Raw genomic sequence first — 14,747 nt, 5'->3', positions numbered from 1 at the left:
CTACATATTTCTATTATATAATAAACAACCAGATCTCCCATGGCATTTCTTAGTGAGTCGGATGATATGCAGTTTTGTGACAATTGATGATGTGTTAGAGGGAATGGGATGTTGAAAGAGCTGTAAAAGAGCAGATGGAATGGCAAAGGAGGGTGCTGAACCACCTGAAGAATGGGAAATTGTATGAAGCATTGAAGAAAGAAGCAAAGACAGAGTTGCTTGGGAGAAGGGAGACTGGAGTCAGAAACTGCCTTAACCAGACCACCGATGACTAATGATTGGGCTGTTATCAACGGAGTGTGACAAGCAGAAAGTGCTACTTTCAACACTTAATTGTCACACATAACACAATGAACAAAAATTGCTAGGCGTATAATTCCAGCTTTTGCAGTACTCCTCAAGGCTATGGTAGTGGGCATAGCTAGAATAATGGAGAAAGAGAAAGAAAGAGTGCAACACAAACAGAAGGGAGAGCAACAAATATAGTGGGGGAAAATAAAAGGCAAATTTACATGGAGCTTTTTTGTTTGTGTATATCAAATGATTGAATAAAAGAATTCCTTGTTCAGGTGTTCAGCTCCTGCACCATATTACTGACAGTTTTGAGAATAACACTACCGCCATGCATCAGAGAAACAGTATTTGAATTTCTACTAAATCAAAAGCAAAATACTATGGATGCTGGAAATCTTGAAATAAATACAGAAAATGCTGGAAATGTTCAGGAGGTCAGGGAGCATCCATGGAGAGAGACTGAGTTAAAGTTTCAAGTCAACAAATAGTTCTGATGAAAGGCCATCTACCTGAAACATTGGCTCTGATATTGCAGAAGTAATGATGGCAAAACTGTCAGCATTCGCCGTCATTACTACACTGAAACCAACAGCAACTTTTGGAGTATGCACATGCGCAGATAAATGTGAAAATCCAGAAGTTGCTATGAGTGATTCTATGCTTCCCCATAGGGTGTGCCGTTGAAGTTCCCCCAGACTGCAATCAATTAGAAATCACTGAACTGACGAGAACCTCTACTCTTAACGTTTTTAGTCCCACTGTAAAAAAAAAACCCTGGAAAAAGTTACACCTTGTTGGATGAGGTGCAACTGGGTTTTTAATGGCATACTAAATTCATAATTACTGCTCTACAGCTTCATTGGCCCTGAAAGAGCAATTTAATATTTGCTGAATGTCAAATTTCTCCATTATGGAAGAAATTCCACATATTTTTAAAATAATCATTTTATTTAAGCTTCTACCTTAATCCCATGTGCATGTCCCAATCATATTAGATTTTACAGAGTGCGGAATAAATTAAGTGAAGGAATTCAGTGGTTTTTATTTCCTGGTTTGCTATGTATGAAAATACTTCAATGTGATTGGCTGTTTACTCTGCTTGATGACATCACTGTTGCTGGAGTTCCTCTTGACATCAAATTCAAAATGACATTGGGAAAGGGGAAAATCGCACTTGAGATGGTTAAATCTTTGTGGGCAGCTTTCTTCGAGGTCAGTGGCAAGTGTAGTTGCTGTTGCTATTTGCCATGAAATCCAGCCCGTTAACTCCATTTCTCTCTCAAAAGATGCTGCCTGACCTGCATATTCCCAGCATTTTCTGTTATTTTATCTTTGACCTTTCAGTACTAAGTTTGAGTCATAGCATCCTGTGTTAATGCTAAATAAGTTGTGCTGATGATTCAATTAATAGCACAGGATGTGGCCATTCAGCCGATCATGCCCGTGCTGGCTCTTTGAAGGAGCTAACTAATTAATCCCACTCTCCATTGATGCATAATGATTTATTTAGCAGAACAAAAATTTTTTCTCGAAAAGGGGTCTAACAGCTTAGCAAATGAGGTACATGTACAGCAATATAAATAGACGAATTATATAGTTCTTCACAACAAATTCTTGGCACTCCCTCTTACCCCAGTACTACAAATGTGACATTGTGCTTTCCCCCCACCTTGACATGCTCTAAGCCAAAACAGATTCATTAAAACTAACCCAAAAGCTGTTTCATTGCCTCCGACTTGCAAACACAGTGGTATTAATAGGCAAGGTTTTTGCAGATGCAATGGCATTACTATCCTAACCTGTACAACAGCTGCATCAATACTATGTGGATGCTTGTCTATTCACTATTTGTAATTTCAAAGGCTGAGAATATATCTTACCATCAGACATTTGAAAAGGTGGTTTTAGCATAGCTGCCACTGTCTCTTCCACGTCACTGAATGGATTCTCCGCAAAAACTAGGGTATACAAGGTCACTCCCAGGGACCAGATCTCCAACTCAGGCCCAGAGTACCTGGACACAGATAGAAAAGCTAGAACATGAGATACGTTTCCAAGGGAGCAAAAATTCCACTGCTTCAAAATCAAAGACTTGCTAATGTTGGATGCAGGCCATCAACAAAGCCTCTAGCAGACCGATGCAGGGAGCAGTAATCACCTTCAGACCCCACTAAAAAAAATGCCGCACGATATAGGGCAATATTTACCTTGTGTGCTGTGTAAGCAAATGGAAAACCCACTCCCTCCTACACGCACTATTTTAATAAATTCTCGAAAGTATATACTCACTATATTTTACAAGAATTTACTTTCACATATCCATTACATTATAAAATGTTAGCATACATTTGCACAAACAGTTTTATGATTTTATTGCATAAAGTAGGATATCTTTTCCCTTGTTACTCCCCCATGAACTTCCCTGTACAGGTTTTTGCAGTGAGAGACACCATCACAAGGATCTTGGCTTGATACGCAGGTGCAACAAAACTAGTTAACATGACCTTCACTTACCTGTGATATATTTTAGTGGCAGGTTCTATCAAGATCATGAACAGGGCTAGGTGGGACAAGCTGATCACTATGAAGCCAATGCGCTGAGTGGCTGTGAAATGGGAATGCTGTAGGGACTGTAATGGACCCAAGGGCTCCAGTTTATCCTGTTTGATGGCCCTGAACACCCCATACATTTTCTTACAATAGAAGGAAAGTAATAATTGGAGTTTGTCAGTTAGCCCAAAATACTCTCAATCATTTTGTCAGAGACACTGACAGAGATTTAGGAGCAAATTTGGTTTGGTAGCATTTAAGGCAAGAAACTAGAAACATGTGTGTTTAATATATAATATAAACCAGGATTTCAGTGGCCACACAATGTGTGGGATCAGAAAAGCTACGGAGGGAAGAGCTGGATTATAAGGTTTGCACAATAGAGTGCCCAAAGTGAAGTGAAAGGGAGGAGAAGGAATAGCATCAGTAGGAAAGTCCTTCATTTAAAAATGCAGGGATCTAGTGAGTCAATACGCAAGTCAATACAGGATGGAACTAATGGCAACAGTGGAGGATTTCACAGACCTGACCCTTCCTGCAGCAAGGACAGTTTGATAGGAGAGAGATAGGAACTGTGAACAAAACTAAGGAAGGGGGATTTAAAAGACCTTGCACGTCAAATAAAACAAATGTTCAGCATTTGTCATTCATACGTTTCCCAGGTAAATACTCACGGGTTTCCCAAGAGCACCTCTGGGGAGCAGTATTCAATTGTTCCGTAAAACGTATGGAAAACTTTCCCAGGCTCCAAGGTCACAGCTGAGCCAAAATCAATAAGTTTAACGGTGAAATCCTTATCGATAATCACATTCTCATCCTTGATATCCCGGTGTAGAATGCACTTACTGTGCAGATAGTCCACTGCAGCCACAATCTGCAATACACATAGATGCAGCCACATCAGTATGTACTGGGAAAGTGTAAAGGTGAAACTAAGCAAGTGACTAAGATATAGGAGAGAATAGGAGGGTATCCACTGGGGAAATCAGGATTATAGAGGGAGAGAAAAAAAAAACTGAACATGAATGGTACAGAAAGCAGTGACAGTGACTGTAAAGTTATCTGATATAACCATAAAGAATTCTACTTCTCCATCATGGTTCCTGTGGCCTTAATTTCAGCTAAGATTAGTAATGACCACTACTATGCTTCTCTCACACCACCCAATTTCCTGTACTCCAATAATTCCACTACTTTCACCACCCACCAATGAAAAAAAAACTCCACCCCAGGATCCTTACAACTTTGTTCTCAAATTTTCAAATCCCTAGCTTTTGGCCCTCCATGCAGCATGACCCTTCAGCCCCTCAGATCTGCTTAACTGTGCTCTCCGTTACTGTACATGCTTTTGTTCCTAGAAAAGTTATCTGTATCTTATCCCTGACGTATCCCCTCACCATCAGCACAGCCCCACCTCCATACCTTCAAGTTTGAAGGATGTAGCCTACAGGGCACCTGGAGCACAGCAGGCCTAGCCATTTGTCAAATTTAGCATGATCATGTTGAGTATTTATTGTGCTTCACTTCCAACTAATATCACCAGCTATTCCAGGAACTCCTGGAAAGCAAGCAGAACCCCAGGCTCCCTTTTCTATGAGCATTTACGTCCTGAAACCACTCTTCCCATCCCAAATTACTATCACTTCAAGCACCAGGTGCAAAATTAGAATCATCGATAGAGATCCATGCAACTTCCTCCACTCCATCCTCCCTTCTCCCAGACACCAACCCTTTAAGTCTCTCACTTACTTTAGCCCTGAATTCAATTTGTCTCCAGCTCCTACCGTGACCTGTTCAAGCTCGTGGTTAGAGCTTAATACATAGGCCTAAGCCACTCTTGCTGAAACCTAACGTTACCGCCAGTTGCTCCAGTCATCACTTCAGAAACATCACACCTGATTTTTGTTGCAACAAATACAGAAATAGCTCGTTAATAAATCCTAAATGTAGATTATGTAAATTTAGAATTAAAAATGATTTGGATCTTTAATGGCACAAAACCTTGTATTAATTATTTATATTTCTTCAAAATTACTGTACTCCCTTAAAGAAAAAAAACTGATCAATCTATTGTCCTTTTGTTATCTTTACCTGTCTGAATATGAAACTGGCTAATGGTTCATCTAGGTCTGGCCGTTGATCAATGAACTCAAAGAGGTCCAGACCAACTCCATGTTTCTCCATCACAAGCTGAAAGAAATCCAGGTTCTCAAACACATCAAGTACCTGCAAGGATTATAAAATATCTTGTTTGAATTTGCAGATGTACTTCCAATAAGTAAGACAAATAGAAAATAAAAAGAACTGTCAAGTTAATGGAGTTTAGGATCTAATGTTTTCTGCCCTATTCTAAAATGGCTGCCATAATACAAAACCAAACCATTAATTGAAGACCAGTCTGTTCTCAATTTCACGAATCAGTTTTCTCACTGTGACCTACATCCAAGTAAAGCGAGAGCATTCAACTCAGAATGGTAAATATAAGTGTATGGCAGCTCAGACACAGGAGGGGAATGCACACAGCTAATGAACATTTTGCCCTTTCATAAAGTAATGCATTCACATATCACAAGCAGCAGTGTACAATCATAGAGGAACTGAGATAGAGTAGAGTATCGCCTGCTGTCACAGGGGAGGAAGTGAATTGAAAAGCAACATTGTCAGTATCTATCAGCAGAAAGGACCCCACTCCCCAGTTGGGATTTAGTGAATTTGTTTGCATGATATACTGTGGATCAGCAGTAGAAATCTGGTGCAGAAAGACCAAACCAGAACAGAGAAAAGAAATGCAAAAAGGAAGAGACAGGAAGAAATGTGACTGACCTTGATTATGTTGGGGTGGTTGAGTCTCGCAAGAATTGCAATCTCCTGACTTACTCTGCCTAGGTCCACATCATCCACCCAGCAGTCCTCCACAATCTTGCCCTTCCTAATAAATTTCACCACAACCTGGAAATGCAAAGCAAAAACACATGTATAGACTGTGTAACGTTGATGATGGCTGAAGATTTTTCATACTATCTTTGACAATCATTGTTGGCAGTGAATGCCCATGAGGCACGTTCTTGGCAGGAGGTTGGGAAAGCAAACAAAGCTCTCTTACATCTCTGAGCCAAAGTCAAATGAAGTATAGAAAATTAATGGCCTTCAACAAAAAATTTCCCTCTCCCTTCTCTCCTGAAGGCTTCAATCCCTTAATTGGATCCAGGATATCAACAAAATAGCCCAAGCCCAGAGTATGTAAGCAGGCTATTTAACAGTAGGGGCACAACACAAACTCAATCCTGTCCTCACCCAGTGTCCACATACACTTTTAGCAGGTGTCAATAGATAAGGATTAGAAATGGCAATTCTAGCCAAATTTCCCCTTCTCTAATCCATGACCACATGGTGAATTTTAATATCCTCACTCTAGTTGAGATCTACTAACTCAGCACACATCAGCAATCGAAGTTGGAATCTTCTTAGTCTATAAAGTGCAGCTATTCACCATAACTATTTAATCCATCAGGACAGTTTGTGAATGGGGTCAGTTATAAGAAGCTCACAATTGGTTAACCAGCAGCAATGTAGTTCTAAAGTTTATTGCCTGTCCATCATTATGAATAGCATACAAAAATCTAATCATGGAATCATACAGCACAGGAGGCCATTTGGCCCATCATTCCTGTGCTGACTTTGAAAGAGCTATCCAATTAATCCAACTCCCCTGTTCTTTCTCTCCAGAGCCCTCCAAATGTTACCATTTCAAGTATTTTGCCAATTTCTCTTTGAAAGTTATTATTGAATCTACTTCCACCACCCTTTCAGACAGTGCATTCCAAATCAGAACAACCCCACGGTGAAAAACAAAAACAAAACAAAATCTCATAATATAAAACCAAAAAGTGCTGGAAATGCTCAGCAGGTCTGGCATCATCTGTGGAGAGAGAAGCAAAGTTAACATTGCAGGTCAGTGACCTTTCATGATGACATTATGCTGCCAGACCTGAGTATTTCCAGCACTTTTTGATTTTATTTCAGATTTCCAGCATCTGCAGTATTTTGCTTTTATTTACCCAAAAATCTCATCTTCCCTCTTTTTTTTGTAAAACTAAAGTAGTCTGCGTGTCCCAAAAGTAAAAATCATCTTGGACAATTCAGTCGATTTGCTAATAGGTAAATTTACTTTTATAACAGCCCATTGTTATCATGGCCTGATTTTTTTGCATGTGAAAATAGCAAAGATATCGTAAAATGAATGAGCTACATGCAGAAATCAAGCTGTGAAAACCTCTTTCTTGCTGAGTTTTTGACTGGCTGTCCACACAAAGCCGAATGCTCCCTTTCCCAATGGGCTCAGCGTGCTGTAATACTCAGAGTATTCTCCTTCACAAGCTTTCACTGCTTCCAGATCCTCCGAGCTCTTCAAACCATTCGTCCTGGCAGTCTCCATTATAGCCTAAAAATAATGGCATCCCACATGTCAGACAGGGCATCCCATGAATCTTACAGAGCAAACTTTTAAATCTAAATAGTAGCCATGATTTGAAGACAAACATTAAGCATTTATTTCCCACCATAAAGTTTTGATTTTCGGTTCTAAATTCCAGCTCATCAGGTCTCAAATTAGTGGTTTCTGTACAGCACCTATTTCATTTGCTAACCTGATTACAGACATGCGGTACGAAGGGAAATAGAAATGGGAAGAGTTTATGTTTGACACCAGAGTTACTGCTCATTAGGAAGAAATGTGAATGATCGCATAGTGGTAATGTTACTGGACTAATGTTCCAAAGACCCAAGTTGAAATCCCACCACAGTAGGTGGGGCCGTTAAATTCAAGTAATTAATGAATCTGGAATAAAAAGCTAGTCTCAGTAATGGTGACCATGAAACTGTCGGATTGTCGTAAAAACCCATGTGATTCACCAAAATATGCCATCCTTACCTGCTGTGGCCTACATGTGACTCCAGACCCACAGCAATGTGTGGTTGTCTCTTAACTGTCTCTGAAATGGCCTAGCAAGCCACTCAGTTGCATCAAACAGCTAGAGAAAAGTTCAATAATAAAACTGGACAGACCACTCAGCATCAACTCAGGCACCGCAAATGAAAAAGGCACCCCTACCAAGTGGACCATTTGAAATCCTCCTCACAAACATCTGGGGACTTGTGCCAAAACTGGGAGAGCTGTCCCACAGACTAGTCAAGCAACAACCTGACTCACCAAATCATACCTTACAGCCAATGCCCCAGACACCTCCATCACCACTCCTGGATAGACCCCTAAGAGGAGCCAGCACAGTGGTATACAGTCAGGAGGGAACGGCCCTGGGAGTCCTTAAGATTGACTCCGGACCCCATGAAGTCTCATGGCATCAGGTCAAGGAAAACTCCTTCTGGTTACCACCCACTGTTCTCCCTCAGCTGATGAATCACTCCTGCATTTTGAACACTACTTGGAAGAAGCACTGAGGGTAGCGAAGGCACAGAATGTGGCTCAGTAGCACCACTACTGACTAAGATGGCTGACTCCTGAAGGACATATGTGCCAGACTAGGCCTGCGGCAGGTGGTGAGGGAACCAACAAGAGAGAAAAACCTACTTGATCACGCCCTCACCAATCTACCTGTCACAGATGCATCTGTCCATGACAGTATTGGTAGGAGTGATGAAGTCCCACTTTAACACTGAGGATACCCTCCATCACGTGTGGCACTACCACTATACTAAATAAGATAGAATCAGAACAGATCTAGCAGCTCCAAACTGGCCATCAATGAAGCATCGTAGGCCATCAAAAGCAGATTTGTATTCAACAACAATCTGTAACCCCATGGTCCAGCATATTCCTCATTTGACCACTACCAGGATCAACCCTGGTTCAATAAGGAAGGCACGCCCATAACAGCATCACGTATCCCTAAAAATGAGGTAGTAACCTGGTGAAGCTACAACACAGAACTACGTGCATGCTAAACAGTGGAAGCAACATGCAATAGACAGAGAAAAGCAATTTGGAAATTGCTCAGGTATGTCCTGTCCACAAAAAGCAAAACAAATCCAATCCAGCCAATTACCACTCCATCAGTCTATTCAATCATCAGAAAAGTGATGGTAAGTGTCAGCAGTGCTAAGAAGTGGCAATTACTCACTAATAACCTGCTCATGGATGCTCAGTTTGGGTTCTGCCAGGGCCACTCAGCTCCAGACCTGATTACAGCCATGGTCCAAACATGGACAAAAAAGCTGAATTCCAGAGGTGAGGCAAGAGTGACTGCCCTGACATTAAGGTAGTATTTGACCAAGTGTGGCATCAAGGAGCCCTAGTAAAACTGGAGTCAATGGGAATCGGGGTGGGGGGGAACTCTCTGCTGATTGGAGTCAAACCTAGCACAAAGGAAGTTGGCTGTGATTGTTGGAGGCCAATCATCTCAGCCCCAGTACATTGTTGCAAGAGTTCCTCAGGGTCATGTCCTAGGCCCCATCTATCTTCAGCTGCTTCATCAATGACCTTCCCTCCATCATAAGATCAGAAATGGAGATGTTCACTGATGATTGCAAGAGTTTAGTACCATTTGCGACTCCTCAGATACTGAAGCAGTCCGTACCCACATGCAGCAAAACCTGGACAACATTCAAGCTTGGGCTGATGTGTGCACAAATGTTACGTGCTACTTAAGTGCCAGGCAATGACCATTCCAACAAGAATTGAACCATCTCCTCTTGGTGTCAGCTTTGACTCAGTTGGTAGCGCTCTCGCCTCTGAGTCACAAGGTTGTTCCGTGTTCAAATCCGACTCCAGGGGTTGAGCACAAAAATCAAGGCTGACACTCCAGTCCAGTAATAAGTGCTGCACTGTTGGAGGAGCCATCTTTTGGATGAGATGTTAAACTGAAACCCCATATGCTCTGATGGATGTAAAAAATCCAATGGCACTATTTTGAAGAGCAGGGGAGTTATCCCCGATGTCCTGGCCAATATTTATCCCTCAATTAACATCACAAAAACAGATTATCTGGTTATTATCACATTGCTGTTCATGGGTAATTGCTGTGTGTATACTGGCTGCTGCATTCTCTGCATTACGAGAGTGACTAAACTTCAAAAAAGTACTTAATTGGCTGTAAATCACTTTGTGATGTCTGATGGTCGTGAAAGGCGCTATATAACTGCAAGTCTTTTTTTGACATTCAATGGGGTTATCATCGCTGAATTCCCTACCATCAACATCCTGGGGTTACCATTGAACAGAAACTTCACAAAACCAGCCATATAAATGCTGTGGCTACAAGAGCAGGTCAGAAGATGGGAATTCTGCAGCGACTCCACACAGCCTGTCCACCATCTACAAGACACAAGTCAGGAGTGTGATGAAACACTCTCCGCTTGCCTGGATAAGTAAAGCTCCAACACCACTCAAGAAGCTCGACACTATCCAAGATAAAGCAGTCCGCTTGATCGGCACCCCATCCACCACTAGCTTACTCTGGCAGCAATGTGTATCATCTAAAAGATACACTACAGCAACTCACCAAGGCTCCTTCAACAGCACCTTCCAAACCAGCGACCTCTACTACCTAGAAGGACAGGGACAGTGGGCGCATGGAAACACCACCTCATGCAAGTTCCCCTCCAAGTCACACACCATCCTGACTTGGAATTATATTGCCCGTCCTTCAGCGTCACTGATCAAAAGCCTGGAACTCCATCCCTGACACACCGGACTGTTTTGGTTCAAGGTGGCTCATCACCACCTTCTCATGGGCAATTAGGGATGGCAACAAATGCAGGCCTTGCCAGTGATGCTCACATTCCATGAATAAATAAAAAAATGTTGCTTAAACCATGTTTGAGCAGCAGGAAGTTAGCATTTTCAATGAACTCTTTGCATTTCTCATCAGTACTCAGGGCTCTGCTTATTCCAAGACTTTTTGGCATTTCTGACAGAGGGCGCTCAACCATCCCATAGGCTTTCATTGTTATATGCAAGTGAAAGTTGTTCTCCAGTATTAGCCATAGTGATGCTTTGAAATTTAAGCAAATATAGTAACCATTTTAGGTTGTAAAAGCACAGATTTGTTTTAAAATTTCACGTACTGAAGATGCAGAACATAAGAACAGGAACAGGCCACTCAGTCCCTGAGCCTGTTCCACCATTCAGTGAGATCATGGCTGATCTAAATCCTAACTCCAACCACTTGCCTTGGCTCCATATCCCTTTATACCCATGACTAGCAAAAATCTATCAACGTCATATTTAAAATTATTAATTGAGCTAGCTTCTACTGCTGCTTGTGGGAGAGTTCTGTTGTTCTACCACTCTTTACATAAGGAAGTGTTTCCTAACTCCTCTCCTGAATGGCCTGGCTGATTTTAAGGTCATGTTCTCTTGTCCTCGACTCCCCGACCAGCAGAAAAAGTTCCTCTCTATCTACACTATTGATTACTTTAAAAATCCCAAATTACCCCTTAATTTTCTATATTCCAGGGAATACAAGGCTAGATTAGGTAATCTCTCATAATTTAACCCTTAGAACCCTGATAACATTCGCTGAATCGGTGGTGCACTCCTTCCAAGGACAAAAATAAGCCGACGTAAATAAAGCGTACTTCATTGCAATTATGGTAATCGGCAGCCCTGGGTCATGTATGTCTGCCAGGGCAGGCTATCGATAAAGCACAACTTCTGGATAGCAAGCTCTGCTCACAAAAACTGGGGAGATTGAAAGCATTTAAAAGGAAAATGGTACTTCAGAAGCTCCAAATCCCAAATTGAGGCAGTTGTATATAAATAAGTAGTGGAAGCCTTATCTAGTCAGTCCCACTCCCACGCTCAATCCCCATAGCCCTGCAAGTCTATTTCCATCAACTGCCCATCCAATTTCCTTTTGAAGTCATTGATTTTCTCCGCTTCCACCACTGTTGTGGGCAGTGAGTTCCAGGTCATCACCACCTGCTGCGTAAAAATGTTCTTCCTCAAACTCCCCCTGTTTCTCTTGCCAGAAACCTTCCATCTATGTCCCCTAGACTTTGTACCATTCGTTAATGGGAACAGTTTTTTCTTGTCTAACTTATCTCAACTTGTCATAATCTTGTACAGTTCTATTTAATCTCCCTCATCTCCTTTGTTCGAAGGAGAACTCCTCCAGCTTTTCCAACCTAACTAAAATCCCCCATCCCTGGAACCATTCTGGGAAATCTCCTCTGCATCCTCTCAAGGACCCTCACATCCTTCCTAAAATGTGGTGGCCAGAACTAGACGAAATACTCCAGTTGGGGCCCAACCAGAGCTTTATAAAGATTCAGCATAACTTCCCTGCTTTTGTACTCAATGCCTCTATTTATGAAGCCCAAGATCCCATATGTTTTACCAGCCAATCTCTCAATATGTCCTGCCATCTTCAAAGATTGATACACATGCACCCTCGGGTCCCTGTCCCTGCACACTCTTTAGAAATGTGCCATTAAGTATATATTGCCTCACCCTATTCCTTCTGACAAAATACATCAACTTACACTTGTCAGTATTAAATTGCATCTGCCACCTGTCTGCCCATTCTGCTAGCCTGTCTATGTCCTGTTGCAGGCAGTTCATTATCAGGTGTCATTGGCAAATATTGAGATTCTACTCTGTATTCCAAGATCCAAGTCATTTATATATAGCAAAAACAGCCATTTACCACGACTCGCTGTTTTATGTCCTTAAGCCAATTTTTTTATCCAATTAGACACTGACCCTCCTATTCCATGAGCCTCAATTTTGTTGTCCAGCCTTTTATGTGGTACCTTATCAAACACTTCCTTAAAATCTATATAAACAACATCTACCACATTCCCTTCATCAACTTCTCTGTCATTTCATCAAAAAACTCAATTAGATTAGTCCAGCATAATCTGCCTTTTACAAATCCATGCTGGCTTTCCTTAATTAACTCAAACCTCTCCAAGTGTCTGTTGATTTTTTCCCCCCTGATTATGGTTTCTAAAACCTTACCCAATACTGATGTTAAACTAACTGGCCTGTCATTTCTAGGGCAGTCCTTACACCCTTTCTTGAATAAGGGTATCACATTTGCCGCTCTCCAATCCTCTGGCACTTCCCCCGTATTCAGGGAAGATTGGAAGGTTATGACAAGCCCTTCCACTATCTCCATCCCCACTTCCTTTAGCAACCTGGGATACAAGCCATCTGGACCAGGTGATTTATCTACCTTAAGCATAGCCAGCCTTTCTAGTACCTCCTCCCTCTCAATTTTTACCCTATCCATTGCCTCATCTCTCTCCGCTTCTACTGATATTTTGTCAGATTCCACTTCCTTAGTGAACACTGATAAAAAGCACTCGTTAAGTATATTAGCCTTGCCCTGCACCTCTCAGCATATATCACCCTCTTGTTCCTAATAGGCCCTACTTCACTTCTTACTACCCGCTTACAATTTACATGCCAGATGATGATTTTTGGGTTCCCTTTTATGTTGACTACCATTCTATTCTCATGTTCTCTCTTTGCCAGTCTTATTTTCCTCTTCCCCTCCCCTCTCAATTTATTGTATATAGCCTAGTTCTCACTTGAAGAAGTCAATTGACATACATCATACACTCGAATCTCTATCTCCCTCGTCATTCGTGATCTCTGTTTTTGGTTCCCTTACCTTTCGCCCTCGTTGGAATGTACATACGAACATACGAATTAGGAACAGTAGTAGGCCACTTAACCCCTCGAGCCTGCTCCACCATTCAATAAGTTCATGGCTAAACTGATTACTCCACACTTCCACCTACCCCCAATAACCCTTTACCCCCTTGCTTATCAAGAATCTATCTACCTCTGCCTTAAACATATTCAAAGACTCTGCTTCCACCGCCTTTTGAGGAAGATAATTCCAAAGACTCACGGCCCTCTGAAAGAAAAAATTTCTCCACAATTCTGTCTTAAATGGGCGACCCCTTATTTTTAAACAGCTACCTCTATTTCTAGATTCTCCCACAAGGGGAAACATCCTTTCCACATCCACCCTGTCAAGACCCCTCAGGATCTTATACGTTTCAATCAAGTCGCCTCTTATTCTTCTAAATTCCAGCAGATACAAGCCTAGTCTGTCCAATCTTTCCTCATAAGACAGGCCACCCATTCCAGGTATTAGTCTAGTAAACCTTCTCTGTACTGCCTGCAACGCATTTACATCCTTCCTTAAACAAGGAGACCAGTACTCCAGATGTACACAGTATTCCAGATGTGGTCTCACCAATGCCCTGTACAGCTGAAGCATAACCTCCCTACTTTTGTATTCAATTCCCCTCACAATAAACTATAACATTCTATTAGCTTTCCTAATTATGCGCTGTACCTGCATACTAACCTTTTGCGATTCATACACGAGGACACCCCCCTGCATATCAGAGCTCTGCAATCTCTCACCATTTAGATAATATGCTTCTTTTTTATTCTTCCTGCCAAAGTGAACAATTTCCCACTTTCCCACATTATACTCCATTTACCAGGCCTTTGCCCACTCACAACCTATCTATAATCCCTTTACAGCCGCCATATGTCCTCTTTACAAGTTACTTTCCTACCTATCTCTGTCATCAGCAAATTTAGCAACCATACCTTTGGTCCCTTCATTTAAGTCATTTATATAAATTGTAAAAAGGTGAGGCTCCAGCACAGATTTCTGTGGCACGCCACTCGTTACATCTTGCCAACCAGAAAATGACCCATTTATGCCTACTATGTTTCCTGTTGGCTAATCAATCTTCTATTCATGCCAATATGTTACCCCCTACACCATAAGCTTTTATTTTCTGCAATAAACTTTGATGTGGCACCTTATCAAATGCCTTCTGGAAATCTAAGTAAAATACATTCACTGGTTCCCCTTTATCGACAACACATGTAACTCCCTCAAAGGACTCCA

The 14,747-nt window shown here is 41.6% G+C and overlaps 1 protein-coding gene across 5 annotated transcripts in view; it reads right to left on the bottom strand.

Annotated features, from left to right (window-relative positions):
• The window catches only part of pask (PAS domain containing serine/threonine kinase), an 88,069-nt gene that overhangs the window by 9,251 nt on the left and 64,071 nt on the right, over positions 1–14,747 (bottom strand). For all 5 annotated transcript variants that reach the window (XM_068041789.1, XM_068041787.1, XM_068041788.1 and 2 more), the window contains 5 exons: positions 7,118–7,285; positions 5,668–5,793; positions 4,936–5,070; positions 3,519–3,718; positions 2,175–2,308 (listed from right to left, as the gene is read on the bottom strand). In XM_068041789.1, the coding sequence (XP_067897890.1) occupies positions 2,175–2,308; positions 3,519–3,718; positions 4,936–5,070; positions 5,668–5,793; positions 7,118–7,285 (763 nt within the window). The remainder of the gene's footprint in view (positions 1–2,174; positions 2,309–3,518; positions 3,719–4,935; positions 5,071–5,667; positions 5,794–7,117; positions 7,286–14,747) is intronic.

This window comes from Heterodontus francisci, chromosome 11 (assembly GCF_036365525.1).
Source record: "Heterodontus francisci isolate sHetFra1 chromosome 11, sHetFra1.hap1, whole genome shotgun sequence".
NCBI classification, from domain to species: domain Eukaryota; kingdom Metazoa; phylum Chordata; class Chondrichthyes; order Heterodontiformes; family Heterodontidae; genus Heterodontus; species Heterodontus francisci.
The sequence above is the reverse complement of the archived record's forward strand: the minus strand, read 5'-3'. Positions and strand labels throughout refer to the sequence as shown.